Source organism: Neoarius graeffei, chromosome 14 (assembly GCF_027579695.1).
Source record: "Neoarius graeffei isolate fNeoGra1 chromosome 14, fNeoGra1.pri, whole genome shotgun sequence".
Classification (NCBI taxonomy): domain Eukaryota; kingdom Metazoa; phylum Chordata; class Actinopteri; order Siluriformes; family Ariidae; genus Neoarius; species Neoarius graeffei.
In genome coordinates this window covers 65,409,191-65,427,199 of record NC_083582.1, presented here as the reverse complement: position 1 = coordinate 65,427,199, position 18,009 = coordinate 65,409,191, and the positions used below count along the sequence as shown (strand labels likewise).

Genomic DNA, 18,009 nt, shown 5'->3' with positions numbered 1-18,009 from the left:
AGAGTCACCAGTTAACCTAATCTGCATGTCTTTGGATTGTGGGGGAAACCAGAGCACCCAGAGGAAACCCATACAGACATGGGGAGAACATGTAAACTCCGCACAGAAAGGCCCTTGTCAACTACTGGGCTCAAACCCAGAACCTTCTTGCTGTGAGATAACAGCGCTAACCACTACGCCTATTATTATTAGTAGTAGTAGTGTTGTTGTTGCTGTTGTAAATTTTTCATTTCAACCAGGTTCTCTTGAACTCACTGTTTTATACTTACTATGTCAGTGTTGGAAAGGAACTTTGGATTTCTTGTATTTGTCTGAGGGCAGGAGCAGATGAGACCAGCTGACACAGCACACCCCAGGCTTTAATCCCAAGACTGATCTTACATCTGCAGGTCACCTGGAACACTGAGAGGCCTACTGCAAGAGGGCCAACATTAGTTGAGCTCTCTGATGGGCTTTCTTCAGCATCCAGTATGCTAACCAGTTTCTTTGCTACTAATGCAGACACCTACAGCAGAGAATCAGGAGCTGAAGATGTGCAACAGTTTCTCAAAAATTATTATTTTTATTATTATTATTATTATGGAATCAAAAGTTTTCACTGACCTCTATAAAAGGAGCACGCAAATCATTAGGGTAAAATATCCGCTGATTGGCAATATGAAAACACCACTGATATTCAATTAAGAGTTGTGTGAATGTCTTCATGGCCTCCTGGTTTGATGGTTCCCATTTCTCAAACAATCTGTTCAGCAGTAAATATGCAGAATTGTGCCAGGCCTCCGATATGACTTTATCTGCAGATTTGATCCAGCTCTTCAGCCAATCCTTAAAATTTCCTGAACGACTCATATGGGCCTCAAAAAGGTGCATTTCTAGACAGTAAAAAAGTCAATAAATAGTTCAAATAATGACCAAGTGCAATAAATGAATGAACGGATGAATGAATGACACAATCTTCCTACCTTTTACTGAGTGATCAAAAGAAATCTGGAGGCATCTTGTGGCAATTTCCATTATTCTCTCATCTTGTTGCTGCACTGCATAGCAATATGATACCGTGCTACCACTCTTCACATAATGTTTATCAACAGAGAATTTTGCCTCAATTAAATAGCCATCCTTATTCATGCTCCTATTACCCAGGGGAAACAAAATATAAGTATCAACACAAACCAAGACCACCACCAATGAAGAATTCTATTTATATAGAGTACAGTATTTGGTATGTGGCCTGCTTGTCAATTCCATCTATTATCTTTAGCTGCTTATCCTGCGCAGGGTCGTGGGCAAGCTGGAGCCTATCCCAGCTGACTATGGGCGAGAGGCGGGGTACACCCTGGACAAGTCGCCAGATCATCTGACACATAGAGACAAACAACCATTCACACTCACATTCACACCTACGGTCAATTTAGTGTCACCAGTTAACCTAACCTGCATGTCTTTGGACTGTGGGGGCAGAGGTGGACAAAGTACCCAACTTCATTACTTAAGTCAAAGTACAGATCCCACTGGTCAAATGTTACTCCGATACAAGTGAAAGTTGTACAGTCAAATTTTTACTTAAGTTAAAGTATTGAAGTACTTGATTTTAAAAATACTTAAGTATTAAAAGTACATTTTCTGTCAACGCATTGTTGTATTATTGCCACAACACTGACGAAACCTAATGCCTCTGAAGCAACCGACTGGATTTACTGACTAACTTGTAGAACCTGTAGAATAAACGCCTGGTAGAATGTTAGAAAATGAAACACAACTGAACTGAAAAAAACCCCCAGTCATTGTCATTTTTTTTAAATTGTAACCCTCCTCCCCACCCTCACAAAGCAGCATGGTAGTGTTCTGACCCAGCTCTGGCAGTGTGTGCACACATGTAGAAGAAGAAGAAGAAGTTTCTTCTTCTTCTTCTTCTTCTATATTCATCAGAAAGACAGTGGAATAGTTGTAAATGCAGCTTGCTCAGAAAATAAAAATGACAATCCAACCTGCTTCAAACCCAAGTCCACACTTCAAGCTTAATAACTGCCCAACAGACAAAAAAAAAATGCAAGACCATCATCTGACATCAAAGCAAAAAATTCCAGCAATTTGTTGTGACTGACTAGTACAATACTGTCCATCTCACAGGTCTCACGTGCACGCACGCAAGTGTATGTATTCATGCACATACAGTATGAAGCTGCCTGTGCCATCATGGTGGTTGAATGTTAAGCTAGCTAGTCAATGAAGCTCCATCTGACATGCTAGCAAAATCTTTTCAAACTCGAAATCATATTGAGTAGCTAACGTTACTCGAAAATAAAGATTTTTACATTTTGTTTATTTGGCAAGTTTTTGTAGGCCGTGACATACTCCGTTTTAGGCAAGCAAAGCAAACATTTAAAACGAAAAAAATCTTTAAACCTTTCAGAAAACTGTAACGTGGGTTCTAGCTACACTGAAAAAAGTGAAACAAAGCTGTTGTTCATTTAATGTATTTGTTTTCATTCCAGTGAATAAAAAAAAATAGTTTGCTCCCATATTCAAAAGGTGTTTAAATGAATTTAAAATATTCAGGTTTAACAAAGATTATTTACATTAAGTAATAAAACCATTGTATTTGGGGGCACCATTGTATTTGGAGGCACCATGGCTCAGTCGACTAAGGCACCATACCATAAATCCGGGGACCCGGGTTCAATTCCGACCTGAGGTCATTTCCCAATCCCTCCCCGTCTCTCTCTCCAACTCATTTCCTGTCTCTACACCACGGGCGATTGCTCTAAGACAACGAGGGAGGCTCAGCCTCCTCTAAAAATGACAAACATTGTGTAGGATGAATTGCGCTAGGCTTATGTTATAGCCGACCTTATAACATTGCTATTTCAGATCCAGAATCATAGAAATATATGTGCTCAACCCAACTACAGTGCGAAATCATTCTGTTATAACTTTCCCCAGTTCGCCTAATGTGTGCGTGAGTTTTTCCCCCTCGTGACAGCGCGATGCAGCCCAGCCTCAGTGGATTGGGAGCTATGTGCTTGTCAATCTCAAAATGCAAGACGATTATTGGACAAATACTGCGAAAACGCCCGCCCACGGAGTCTCACGGACTCCCAGCCTCAATGGATTTCAACGGCATTTGGGAGCTCTGCGCTTTTCAATATCAAAATGCAAGATGGTTATTGGACAAATACTGCGAAAATGCCTGCCCACGGACTCCGAGCCTCACATGGGAGGGACATGGCAGTTTCCGCGAGGAGACTGGTGATTGGTGAAAGCGGCCGGATATTTTCTTTGATTGACAGCTCGTTTCAACTATAGACAGGCAGCGGACAGTGTTGCCAAATTGGGTGATTTCCCGCCCAATTGGGCGGTTTTAAGTGCATTTTGGCGGGTTTTGAACATATTTTGGGCTGGATAACATCAGCAGTATCTGGCAACATCAGTTCAGTCCCATGCGGATTCGCAAGTGCTGTGGTGTATTGTAAGAGATTGGCTTACATTTCGATTTCATTCATTACATACGGTTTCTACCAGCTTTTTTTAGTTTGTATATATTTTCATTGTAAATAAAGTGTAAATATAGTGTTGTCAAGTTTGCTATCTTAGTTCCAGAAATTTTGTTTATTTGAGTGACTGAACTTGAACTTGAGGGGGCTAGTCAGCTAGCAAGAAAGCTGCGCACGGATGCCAAGCATTGCTGATTTAATTTTGGCGAAGCCATTTGCCAGTCTTCCTTTCGAGGAAAAAATTAAAATTAAAGAGCAGGGTAGACCAACGCCTCAAATTGACTTGGTGAAAAAGGTAGGGAATAATACTCGTTCCTTTCAGCTCTCCTGGTATGAGAAAGTGAATTGGCTAACAGCAAGTGACCCACATCAACAACAGTAAATAGGCTACTTTAGTAATATGTCATGGATGGACCAAAAATATAGAATCTATTTAAAATGTTTATGCTGAGTATATTATATTGGAATATATGTTTTTCTGGATATGAATTAAACACCGCTACAAATTGGAAAACATTTTTAAACAAAAACACAGCCGAGGTCAATTTTTAAACAACATGCTACAATTTTAAAATATAAAATGTTAAAATATACCCCCCCAACACCACCATCATGTATATTGGACAGTAGGCTAAAGGGCCAAAAGAACCTGTTATTTCACAGTTTGTGACCCTGCCAACAATCAGCCAGATCAGAGGCAAGAGTATGGGCAAAATTTATGTGTTTTCTCTTTTAAAATCTGGAAATATCGTAACCGACCAGCCTCCCCTGTTTGAAAGACTACCAGCCGCCACTGCTCTACACTATCCTATCCAATAAAGGTGAAAAAAGCCCCCAAAAAATCTTTAAAAAAACCCCAATGTATTTATTTTAATTTAGGAAAATCTGAAATAATTGCTTTGGTTCAACCATCAGAAATTGGTTTACATGAAGTTAAATATTTCAGGTCAAATCAAATGAATTATTTATATTGTATAACACTACAATATTAGGTGTGATCGATTACCTCAATTTTTTTAATTTGAGCCAATGTTTAATTTTTTTCAGTGTATAGCCATGAGTGCGTTCATTCCCCAGAAGAACCGCCTCCTACCATTCTGCCATCAATTGATCATGTTCAAATGATGCTGTTGAGAAATCATTGAACTTGATTTTATACAGTCTATGGACATGACGTGACCCTAGTGATTACTGACAGGCTGTCTCAGTGTCACCTGCGAAAAAAACAATCACGTTTTAGAAAAGAAAAGAAAAAAGAACATCCACTTTCAAAGCTGCTTTATAGTAATGAGTAATGAGGACCTTGATAGAAATGTAGCGGAGTAAAAAGTACGATATTTGTCTTTCAAATGTAGTGAAGTTAAAGTCATAAGTTGCCAAAAAAATTAATACTCAAGTAAAGTACAAGTACTCAAAAAGTGTACTTAAGTACAGTACTCAAGTAAATGTACTTCATTACTGTCCACCTCTGTGGGGGGGAAACCAGAGCACCCGGTGAGAACATGCAAACTCCACACAGAAAGGCCCCCGTCGGCTGCTGGGCTCAAACCCAGAACCTTTTTGCTGTGATGTGAAAGTGCTAACCACTACACCACCGTGCCACCCTGCTTGTCAACTGCTACATCAAATAAATACAATAAATGCTCCTACAATTACCCTACAGCATTACTCTACTTTTGTCTGCTATAATACAACAAATTTGATTCAGGAGAACCTGTAATTTACATTCCTCCAAATTTTGTGTCAGAGTGAAAAAAGTGTAAAACAGAAAAATACAATCTGAACTAGACTGACTTATGACAAAATTAGTAAACAACCTGCATACATTATAAAAGGAAACTCACTTGAACAGGATTATTTCCAATTCATTCCAACCATTTTCATAACAGAACAGAAGTTTGTCCTTTTGTCTGTCAAACTTGAAGCGTTTGTCCATTACTAAGTACACATAAAATGTGAAGACTGGTTCCTCAGTTGGTCCTCTCACTGGGGAAGTTTTTCTAATAGAATGAAAAGTGTTAGATATCTGTCATTTTCTCTTAGAGGGCATTTTAAAGCTTACAAATAATCCAAAGTGATGAAAATGAAGTTTATGAAGCCTACCTCTGTGCTGCTTTGTCGTGGGTTTTACCCTCCTGTTCTGCCGCTGTCTGGTTGGTTTTTTCCTTCGAGTCTTTGCCTGATGCTGCTTCAGCATAAGACTTTGGTTTGGTTTCTGTAGATTTGGGGTTAGAGGAATCTTGCGGATCTTTTCCTTTCTTGTTCTTGATGTCCTCCTCCTTCACTTCTTCACAGCTCGATGGTGTAGTTGTTCCTTCCTTCTTGTCCTCTCCAGGATCAGGAGGTGTTGACATGGAATCGTCAGCACCCTTTTCTTCATTCGTCTTGGGTGAATCATTTTCCGTCTTCTTCTGGCCTTGAATTGTGGCTTCACACTTGGGATCTGACTCGGTTTGTGTGTGACATGACTTGTGATTGACAGACTCAGTCTGGGTATGTCTGCTTTCTGTATTTGATATTGTTTGAGTTTGAGCATTCACTTTTCCTGGCACAGGCCCTGGGATACTGGCACAACCCTGATCAGGCTGGCGTTCACTCTGGTTCATTGGCGCAGTAACAGTATCTTCATGTTGGCTCTGAAACTGGGGTGGGGATGCGGCTCTGCCCCCACTTGCTGATTTTTTGGTCTTCTTCCGTCTTTCTTTCCTGTGGTCGTTCCTCGAGCTTTCTTTGTCAAATCCTTGACTTCTGTCTTTCTTTGACCTTTTCCTCTTCATTTTTAAATTCTTTCAAGCTTGTTTTAAGTTACATATGCAATGGGAAAGAATGGAAACAGTGAATACATTTCAATTTAGATGATGCAAAACTAAATAAAGTTCATAAAATAAAAGTGGGACTGAATTTAAACTTGCAAACCCTATCAGTTTTAATGTGTTTTTCATGGAAGGCAAGAGAAATCTCAGGCTCCCATCAATTCTGAAGCATTGTGGATTTGTCTATGAAAAATTTTCACTGTTTTAATATTTAAAACCATCACTTGGTGGCCAATTTATTCACCATCACTGATCATATACAGTATAATCTACATAGTGGACAATTCAGCTATGCGGTGGTGGTACAACAGCTTTGCTTTTTTTTTAATTAAATGAATTGCTCCAAACCACAACATCATCTCACCAGCACAACCTGTCCACTCCTTTTTACATCAGACCTGTGGAAAACACTGCAACAGTGCCTTGTCCCATGACACCAACAAGGTGTCCCAGCAATGCAATGCCTTTACTACAGCGTCCAAGAAAAATAAATAGTGCTGAAGTTCAATTTCAAGTTCATAGTGTGCTCTGTTGGCATGACTGCCTCATCTCATTATCTCTAGCCACTTTATCCTTCTACAGGGTCGCAGGCAAGCTGGAGCCTATCCCAGCTGACTACGGGCGAAAGGCGGGGTACACCCTGGACAAGTCGCCAGGTCATCACAGGGCTGACACATAGACACAGACAACCATTCACACTCACACCTACGGTCAATTTAGAGTCACCAGTTAACCTAACCTGCATGTCTTTGGACTGTGGGGGAAACCGGAGCACCTGGAGGAAACCCACGCAGACAACATGCAAACTCCGCACAGAAAGGCCCTTGCCGGCCCCGGGGCTCGAACCCAGGACCTTCTTGCTGTGAGGCGACAACGCTAACCACTACACCACCGTGCCGCCCGGCATGACTGTTTTACAGATAATATATTATCCTCCTTTTCCACAAGTTGGCACTGTCCCTGAGGTCTTAATGAAATGTTTGTGACATGCTTTGGTCAAAATACCACAAGGATAAAGCACCACAGCTCCCTTCTCACCGTCTAAAACGGCTGATTTGAGTGCCTGTTCCTTTAAATGATAATGAGGTTTTTCTGATGTAAAAAATGAGACCATGATAAATAATTTCGAAACTTTTCCCACCTTTAATGTGACCTATAACCTGTACAATTCAATTGAAAAACAAACAAATCTGTTCGGGGGAAAAACATAAAAAATAAAAAATGTACAATAAGCTGGTTGCATAAATATGCACACCCTTAAACTAATACTTTGTTGAAGCACCTTTTGATTTAATTACAGCATTCAGTCTTTTTGGGTTCACACCTGCCATCAATTAAAATGACTCTGATTAACCCCAAATAAAGTTCAGACATTTACTCAGTTGCCTCCTCCAGCAAAAGCCAGGGTTCACAGAGAGCTTACAAAGCACCAAAGGGATCTCATTGTTGAAAGGTATCAGTCAGGAGAAGGGTACAAAAACATTTCCACGGCATTAGATATACCATGGAGCACAGTGAAGACCGTCATCAAGAAGTGGAGAAAATATGGGACAACAGTGACATTTCAGAGAACTGGATGTCCCTCCAAAATTGATGAAAAGACAAGACGAGAACTGGTCAGGGAGGCTGCCGAGAGGCCGACAGCAACACTGAAGGAGCTGCAGGAATTTCTGGCAAGTACTGGTTGTGTACTACATGTGACAACAATCTCCCGTATTCTCCATATGTCTGAACTATGAGGTAGAGGCAAAGAAAAATTTTGCAAAAAAAATACATCAACTCTCCCAAAAGCATGTGGGAAAATGTGTTATGGTCTGATGAAACCCAAGGTTGAACTTTTTGGCCACAATTCCAAAAGGTATGTTTGGCGCAAAAACAACACTGCGCATCACCAAAAGAACACCATACCCACGGTGAAGCATGGTGGTGGCAGCATCATGTCTTGGGGTTGTTTTTCTTCAGCTGGAACAGGGGCTTTAGTCAAGGTGGAGGGAATTATAAACAGTTCTAAATACCTGTCAATTTTGGCCCAAAACCTTCAGGTGTCTGCTAGAAAGCTGAAGATGAAGAGGAATTTCATCTTTCAGCACAACAATGACCCCAAAAAGTTTTGGAACGGCCCAGCCAGAGCCCAGACCTAAATCCAATTGAAAATCTGTGGGGTGACCTGAAGAGGGCTGTACACAAGAGACGCCCTCGCAATCTGACAGATTTGAAGCGTTTTTGCAAGGAAGAGTGGGCAAATATTGCCAAGTATAGATGTGGCAGGCTGATAGACTCCGACCCCCAAAAAATGAATGCTATAATTAAATCAAAAGGTGCTTCAACAAAGTATTAGTTTAAGGGTGTGCACACTTATGCAACCAGCTTATTGTATGTTTTTTTTTTTAATGTTTTTCCCCTGAACAGATTTCTTTGTTTTCAATTTAATTGTACAGGTTATACAGTGGTGCTTGAATGTTTTTGAACCCTTTAGAATTTTCTATATTTCTGCATAAATATGACCTAAAACATCATCAGATTTTCACACAAGTCCTAAAAGTAGATCAAGAGAACCCAGTTAAACAAATGAGACAAAAATATTACACTTGGTCATTTATTTATTGAGGCAAATGATCCAATATTACATATCTGTGAGTGGCAAAATTATGTGAACCTCTAGGAGTTGATTTGAAGGTGAAATTAGAGTCAGGTGTTTTCAATCAATGGGATGACAATCAGGTGTGAGTGGGCATCCTGTTTTATTTAAAGAACAGGGATCTATCAAAGTCTGATCTTCACAACACGTTTGTGGAAGTGTATCATGGCACGAAGGAAGATTTCTGAGGACCTCATAAAAAGCATTGTTGATGCTCATCAGGCTGGAAAAGGTTACAAAACCATCTCTAAAGAGTTTGGACTGCACCAATCCACAGACAGATTGTGTACAAATGGAGGATAATTCAAGACCATTGTTACCCTCCCCAGGAGTGGTCGACCAACAAAGATCACTCCAAGAGCAAGGTGTGTAATAGTCAGCAAGGTCACAAAGGACCCCAGGGTAACTTCTAAGCAACTGAAGGCCTCTCTCACATTGGCTAATGTTAATGAATCCACCATCAGGAGAACACTGAACAACAATGGTGTGCATGGCAGGGTTGCAAGGAGAAAGCCACTGCTCTCCAAAAAGAACATTGCTGCTCATCTGCAGTTTGCGAAAGATCATGTGGACAAGCCAGAAGGCTACTGGAAAAATGTTTTGTGGACAGATGAGACCAAAATAGAACTTTTTGGTTTAAATGAGTAGCGCTATGTTTGGAGAAAGGAAAAACACTGCATTCCAGCATAAGAACCTTATTCCATCTGTGAAACATGGTGGTGATAGTATCATGGTTTGGGCCTGTTTTGCTGCATCTAGGCCAGGACGGCTTGCCATCATTGATGGAACAATGAATTCTGAATTATACCAGCGAATTCTAAAGGAAAATGTCAGGACGTCTGTCCATGAACTGAATCTCTAGAGAAGGTGGGTCATGCAGCAAGACAACGGCCCTAAGCACACAAGTCGTTCTACCAAAGAATGGTTAAAGAAGAATAAAAAGTTAATGTTTTGGAATGGCCAAGTCAAAGTCCTGACCTTAATCCAATCAAAATGTTGTGGAAGGACCTGAAGCGAGCAGTTCATGTGAGGAAACCCACCAACATCCCAGAGTTGAAGCGGTTCTGTACAGCGGAATGGGCTAAAATTCCTCCAAGCCGGTGTGCAGGACTGATCAACAGTTACCGGAAACATTTAGTTGCAGTTATTGCTGCACAAGGGGGTCACACCAGATACTGAAAGCAAAGGTTCACATACTTTTGTCACTCACAGATTTGTAATATTGGATCAATTTCTTCAATAAATGACCAAGTTTAATATTTTTGTCTCATTTGTTTAACTGGGTTCTTTTTATCTACTTTTAGGATTCATGTTAAAGTCTGATGTTTTAGGTCATTATGCAGAAACATAGAACATTGTTAGGTTTTGCTGGGAATCAAACCCAGGTCGCTGGTGTGGTAATCCAGCAAACCCCCACTAGGCCACCAGGGGAATGACTCAAGTGCAGAGGAGTGGGACGAAAGTAGAGTACAAAAAAAAAAAAAAGTTTATTGCCAACGCTCAGAAGATCAGAAAAGTCCAAACAAAAATCCACAAAAAGTAAAATCCAAACTTACAGGAGATGCAAGGACAACATCCAAAAGTACAAAGTCCAAGAATCCAAAACAAGAAAAGAGGCAAAAATCCCAACACTTAGAAGATACAAACTGGCAAATAAACAGTCCAAAAAGTCCCAAGAAAGAAGAGGCAAAAATCCCAACGCTCAGAAGATATAAAATGGCAAATAAACAATCCAAAAAGTCCCAAGAAAGCAAAATCCCAAAAACACAGGCAAAGGTACACAGAACAGAGGAGACTAGCCATAAACAGAACAAAGACTCAGTAACTAGAGACCAAACTGAGGACGTATAAATACCCAAGGTAATTAAGAAACTACGCAGGGCAGAAAATAAAAAAACAGGTGGGGCAAAAGGCACATGAAAACAAAGGAGCACATGGCTGTCAAAACGAACAAAACAATAATGGCCTCTAGCTGTCAAAACAAACATAACAAGACAAAAGATATAATAGCGGCCTCTAGAGGCCAAGATAGTTCCAAGTCCTAACACATTCTAAAGGGTTCACAAACTTTCAAGCAGCACTGTAGGTCACATTAAAGGTGGGAAAAGTTTTGAAATTATTTATCGTGGTCTCATTTTTTTTACATCAGAAAAACCTAGTGTTGTCAAAGTTAGTAGACAGGAAATAGTCTAATGTATTTAATAATGTTATTATCCATGTTGGTTTTTAATTTTGGATCCAGTCCACTGAGGTTTCAGGTCTAGTGGTATGAGTGTGTGAGAGCATGGGGATATGGTGCTGTATTTTCCTGTGATCGTTTCAGGTACAGTCCAGTTTGGCAGTGGTTTGATAGCGGGGTTTGTGGTCTCACTGTGAATGAGGTTTGGGTTCAAGTCTGCAATGCTGTAGTCTATTACACTACACCTTGAGCAGTACATGAATCTGCTGAGAAAGTCCTTGATGTTTCACCCGTTTACAACTTACGTGCTGTCCCACGCACCAGACTTTCCACCATGGGGGGCAGGTCTTTCAGTATCATTGCCCCCAAACTCTAGAATTCTCTTCCTCAATCTCTCCGTGACTGCTTTTCTTTCTCTACTTTCAAGTCTCAGTTAAAGACTTATCTTTTCCATGAACATTTATCTTCCTCTCTTTAAACTTTGATCACATTAACTGCTTTTTAGTCATACTAATTATGCCAATGGGTGGTTAGTTTATTTGATTTGGCATAGGTTTTAAGCCCGATGCCCTTCCTGATGCAACCCTCCCCAATCTATCCAGGCTTGGGGCCGGCGCTAAGTATGCACTGGCTTGTGCAGCCCCAGTGACTGGGTATTTTTTATTTTTATTTTTTTACCTAACCTGCATGTCTTTGAACTGTGGAGGACCCAGAGCACCTGGAGGAAACCCACATAGACACAGAAAGACCCCCATCGGTTGTGAGGTTCAAACCCGGGTGTAGCAAGCCAGATTAAACCCGGGTATAGTTTGGCCCAGGCCAGAGTATACCCCAGGGGATAAACTGTCCTAGGCCAAACCATACCCAAGGTGTAAAATAGCCTAGGCCAGACTATACCCCTCCAGGACAGAATATACCCCTCTGTGTAAAGAGGATTTGATTGTATTTACATAGTATATACTCACTTTTTAACCCGGAGGGAACCGAACGGGTTCCTGTTCCTGTTTCCAAGTTTTTCTCATTTTGTGCATGTCATCGTTTGTAAACTGAAATCTTTGTAAATTACAGTTAGGAAAGTCTATTTTTACTAGGACCCTAGCTAGTGAGATGCCAACGTTAAATCCTATTGGTGGGGATAGATGTCTGTGAAATCAATATAAGGAATACAGTATGTTTATATAACATCTTGAGCTTCCTTGCACATTTTTCAGTGGACTCAACTGTTTAACCCTTTGATGCAAAACATATGCACACCCCTTCTAATGCACAACATGGGTCAAAAATGACCCGCATTCATTTTCCAGGTTATTTCATGCTGACTGAGTTTTTCTTTGCTCTATCTTTTGAAATCAATTTATTTTATGATTGAATATTCCAAGTATTCTTTAAATATCTTGTTTTTAATTACCACAAATCATTAATTTAATTTTTTTCTTTCCTACTTTATGAACAAAAATACTTTTTATATTACTACACATGGGTCATCCAAGTGTGATTTAAAATTAAATGTCTTAATACTATAATAATAATTTGTTTCAAGTAATTACTTTAGCAGTGAATGGGGCCAGTTACTTATTTATTAACTATGTAGTTAGCTAAGCCAACTACAATAAAATTAGCTAACTAAAGTAGAATATGTCAACAGCTCGGTAGCTAATAGTAATTACTTGTAACTTTCTGACAAGTAATCTCCTCACTCTCAAGGTAACCTAAACATAATCAATTTTTTTCTAAGGTAATGTTAGAACAATTGAAAACATTACTTCCATGTATTAGATGGGCAAAGGGCGCTGTGCTGAGCTGTGAAACGTCTGACACAAGCACAATTCACAGTTCCCACCAAACGCTGTAGTAAATGCATGCGGGTCGGTTCTGACCCATGTGTGTAAACTTGATGTAGAATTACAAAAGCTGTGCTTGTTCACAACTTAAGAAAGGAAAAATAAAAATGATGATTTGTGCTAAACAAAAACAAGATATTTACTGCATATTTGGAAAAGTAAATGACAAAATGAATTTATTTCAAAAGTATATCATAGAAACACTCAGCCGTACATGAAATAACCTGGAACATGAATGCAGGTCGTTTTTGACCCATGTTGTGCATTAGAACGGTAGTGATACAAAAAGGGTTTTTATTCAAAAAGTAAGAAAGGAAAAAATAAAATAAGGATGTATGATGATCAAAAACAAGTTAATTGAGGAATGCCTTGAATACTGAATGATGGAATTAATTTATTGCAAAGATATAGAAGATAAAAACTCACCTGGGTCACTTTTGACCCATGTTTTGCATCAAAGGGTTAACACACTGCTGGCACTGTAACTACGTAATAAGGCTCAGATAGTTCATGCGTGTATGTAGTGTGTGTGGAGGGGGACGCACTGCCAATGTAGTGATGGTTTTACTTAAAAGTGAGCATAGCAGCCGGCCTTACTTTTCATTTCATAATGTAATCTTCTTTATTTAGTATACATCTAAGTATTTTTTTAAACAAATAAATCTGCAATTTATTTCACACTGTGTTTGTTTGTTGATACATTGATTCTGATCTACCCTTTCATTTATATCAGTGGACTTGACCATTTAACAGAGATCATATGGCATTCTGTATTTATATTCACTCTGGTTGAAAGGTCTTGTCCTTTGTGTCAGTGTGTGTACGTGTGTGCTAATCATGGCCACAGCGAATCTACTGAGTTGCGACCTCGTTATCCACTCAAAAGTCGGTGACTCCATGGATTGGTTGACTTATCCCGCAAGCTTCAATCTGCAGTCAACAACAGAACATGCACTTTATCTTGAAAACAAGCACGATCATTTTGATGTTGTTATCAGTGTTTAACTTTGAGCATTTATATTGTAGCTAGAACTTGCCAGTCTTAGAAGTTGGAGTTTCAGTTCGTTATGAGTTTTATTATATTATGAATAGTCAAATTAATTGAACATTATGTTACAATTGCATTATAATGTTTTGGATATGTGCTTTTATTTTAATGTGTAAACACGACTGAGAAGTGTGGCAGTAATCTTTGATCTTTGTGGAAGTTTAATATTTTTAGTGATTAAAGTTTTTCTGGTTGAACTAATAAAAGTCTATGTGTTCAGAGTTTTAAGATTTAGGTCGGTTAGCTTTCTCACTTAACTTACCTGACAAAACTGAATTCTCAATAAAATGCTGAAAAATTAAGTAATTCTTGTGTATATCACTCAACACTCCTGATATCATGGGGGTATAATTTGGCCTGAGGGGTATGAATTGGCTGAGGCTATAATATACCCCAGAGTATAAATTGGCCTAGGCCATAACATACCCGGGGTATAATCTAGCCTAGGCCGCTTTAACCCCAGGTATAGTCCGGACTGGGGGTATATTATGGCCTGTTACACCGGAATCTTCACGCTGTGAGGCGACAGTGCTAACCACTACACCACCCTGTGCCATGCTCTCTTACTGATTAATTTTTTTCTCCTCCCTTCTGTAAAAAATGAGATACAGAGAGAAAGACAGACAGACAGACATATGAGAGAGAGAGGGAGAGAGAGAGAGAGAGAGAGAGAAACAAAGACAGACAGAATGAGAGAGAGAGAGAGAGAGAGAGAGGAGTGATGAGAGAAAAACAGACAGAATGAGAGACAGAGAGAAAGACAGAGAGAGACAAAGATAGACAGAATGAGAGACAGAGAAAGAGAAACAAAGACAGACAGAATGAGAGAGAGAGAGAGAGAGAGAGAGAGAGAGAAGGGAGTGACGAGAGAAAAACAAATAGACAAAGAATGAGAGACAGAGAGAAAGACAGACAGACAGACAGACAGGAGAGAGAGAAAGAGAGAGAAACAAAGACAGACAGAATGAGAGAGAGAGAGAAACAGACAGACAGAATGAGAGAGACAGAGAGAGAGAAACAAAGACAGACAGAATGAGAGAGCGCGAGAGAGAGAGACAAAGACATACAGAATGAGAGAGAGAGAGAGAGAGAGAGAGAGAGAGAGAGAGAGAGAGAGAGAGAAGGGAGTGATGAGAGAAAAACAAATAGACAGAGAGAAAGACAGACAGACAGACAGACAGACAGGAGGGAGAGAGAGAGAGAAACAGACAGACAGAATGAGAGACAGAGAGAGACAGAGAGACAGAAACAAAGACAGACAGAATGAGAGAGAGAGAGAGAGAAGGGAGTGACAAGAGAAAAACAAATAGACAAAGAATGAGAGACAGAGAGAAAGACAGACAGACAGACAGACAGGAGAGAGAGAGAGAGAGAGAGAGAGAGAGAGAAACAAAGACAGACTGAATGAGAGAGAGAGAGAGAGAGAGAGAGAGAAGGGAGTGACGAGAGAAAAACAAATAGACAAAGAATGAAAGACAGAGAGAAAGACAGACAGGAGGGAGAGAGAGACAGACAGGAGAGAGAGAGAGAGAGAGAGAGAGAGAGAGAGAGAGAGAGAGAGAGAAACAAAGACAGACTGAATGAGAGAGAGAGAGAGAGAGAGAGAGAGAGAGAGAGAGAAGGGAGTGACGAGAGAAAAACAAATAGACAGAGAGAAAGACAGACAGACAGACAGACAGACAGACAGGAGGGAGAGAGAGAGAGAAACAGACAGACAGAATGAGAGACAGAGAGAGACAGAGAGACAGAAACAAAGACAGACAGAATGAGAGAGAGAGAGAAGGGAGTGACAAGAGAAAAACAAATAGACAAAGAATGAGAGACAGAGAGAAAGACAGACAGACAGACAGGAGAGAGAGAGAGAGAGAGAGAGAGAGAGAGAGAGAGAGAGAGAAACAAAGACAGACTGAATGAGAGAGAGAGAGAGAGAGAGAGAGAGAGAGAGAGAGAGAGAGAGAAGGGAGTGACGAGAGAAAAACAAATAGACAAAGAATGAAAGACAGAGAGAAAGACAGACAGGAGGGAGAGCGAGACAGACAGGAGAGAGAGAGAGAGAGAGAGAGAGAGAGAGAGAGAGAGAGAGAGAGAAACAAATAGACAAAGAATGAAAGACAGAGAGAAAGACAGACAGACAGACAGACAGACAGACAGGAGAGAGAGAGAGAGAGAGAGAGAGAGAGAGAGAGAGAGAGAGAGAACGGCTTTCCTCAGGTCAGTAAATATGGGGTTAATAAATATTCTTCCCTTAAGTTTCGTTTCAGTGGCCAGTCTTACATCTGGCAAGTTTAAATTTGTGACTGAGAGAGAAATGTTTATCATCATCGAGGACTTTAACCCAGACTGAGCCACACCTGCATCCTCATTCACACACTGACCAGTTCTTTAGAAAAACACCCGGTGAAGCAGTAACTCTGAACTCTCTCATTATAAACCTGACATTGCACAACTCTGCACTCACACAAGCTTTAGAAGCAAACCCCTCCAACACAAGCTTTAGAACCAAACCCCTCCAACACAAGCTTCAGAACCAAACCCCTCCAACACAAGCTTCAGAACCAAACCCCTCCAACACAAGCTTTAGAACCAAACCCCTCCAACACAAGCTTCAGAACCAAACCCCTCCAACACAAGCTTTAGAACCAAACCCCTCCAACACAAGCTTCAGAACCAAACCCCTCCAACACAAGCTTTAGAACCAAACCCCTCCAACACAAGCTTTAGAACCAAACCCCTCCAACACAAGCTTTAGAACCAAACCCCTCCAACACAAGCTTTAGAACCAAACCCCTCCAACACAAGCTTTAGAACCAAACCCCTCCAACACAAGCTTCAGAACCAAACCCCTCCGATTCGATTCAGCTCAGTAACACCACACGCTGCTGTACTGTACCTCTGGGGAGCAGATCTCCTGCAGCCTGCCGCTCAGCTCAGTCCCAGCTGTGTCCGACAAACAGCGAGCTTCCTGAAACCTCCGGAGCCTCACAGTCCACTTTCACTTTCGTTTCCTTCTCCTCCGGTCTCTCTCACTCTCTATTCAGGAAACACTCACAGCCACAACGCTCCAAAGATCACTGAATATCTTTATCAGATACTGAGTGGAACAGATCACTGAATATCTTTATCAGATACTGAGTGGAACAGATCACTGAATATCTTTATCAGATACTGAGTGGAACAGATCACTGAATATCTTTATCAGATACTGAGTGGAACAGATCACTGAATATCTTTATCAGATACTGAGTGGAACAGATCACTGAATATCTTTATCAGATACTGAGTGGAACAGCTCGATCTGCTGTACTGAACAAACTGAACTTGAGAATGAGAACACTTTGAGAAACACAGTGTAAGATGTTATATAGTGTTTATGTACATATACAAATCAAAGAGCAAAATGCAAAGAGACTTGCAAATTAAGTTCTGCTTCACTTTCATAACACCTTGCTCATGTGCTTAATTTGTAAAGAAATTATTAAAGTATTTAGTGTAAACTATATGGCCAAAAGTATGTGGACACCTCATGTGCTTGGTGAACATCCCATTTCACAGTTCATCCCAAAGGTGTTCAGTGGGGCTGAGGCCAGAAGAAGCAGCCTTTATGTCACGTATCCATAACAGCACAGTGAAACTATTTTCTTTGCGTATCTCAGCTTGTTAGAAAGTTGGGGTCAGAAAGTTAAGGGCCTTGCCCAACAGTGGTAGCTTGGTGGTGCTTGAACCCCCAAATCTTCTGATCAGTAACCCAGAGCCTTAAACACTGAGCCCTGCTGGCTCTGTGCAGGCCACCTGAGTTCTTCCACTCCAACCTTGGCAAACCATGGAGCTTGCTTGGTGTACAGAGGCGTTGTCATGCTGGAGCAGGTTTGGGCCTCTCAGGTCCAGTGAAGTGAAATCTTAAATGTTATAAGATGCAAACACATAAGACCTTATAGCAAGACTTTGTGATGGTCAGATATCCACAAACTTGTGTATATATATATACACACACTACCG

General features: G+C 40.5%; 1 protein-coding gene across 1 annotated transcript in view; it reads right to left on the bottom strand.

The window, feature by feature from the left end:
• Positions 1-16,989, bottom strand: part of rnf213b (ring finger protein 213b) — a 140,818-nt gene extending 123,829 nt beyond the window's left edge. Inside the window, exons 1-6 of the mRNA XM_060940238.1 lie at positions 16,904-16,989; positions 5,598-6,288; positions 5,339-5,494; positions 963-1,132; positions 604-872; positions 270-505 (exon numbers count right to left, since the gene is read on the bottom strand). Coding sequence (XP_060796221.1) covers positions 270-505; positions 604-872; positions 963-1,132; positions 5,339-5,494; positions 5,598-6,271 — 1,505 coding nt within the window. The 5' untranslated portion in view covers positions 6,272-6,288; positions 16,904-16,989. The remainder of the gene's footprint in view (positions 1-269; positions 506-603; positions 873-962; positions 1,133-5,338; positions 5,495-5,597; positions 6,289-16,903) is intronic.
• Positions 16,990-18,009: the final 1,020 nt, after the last annotated feature.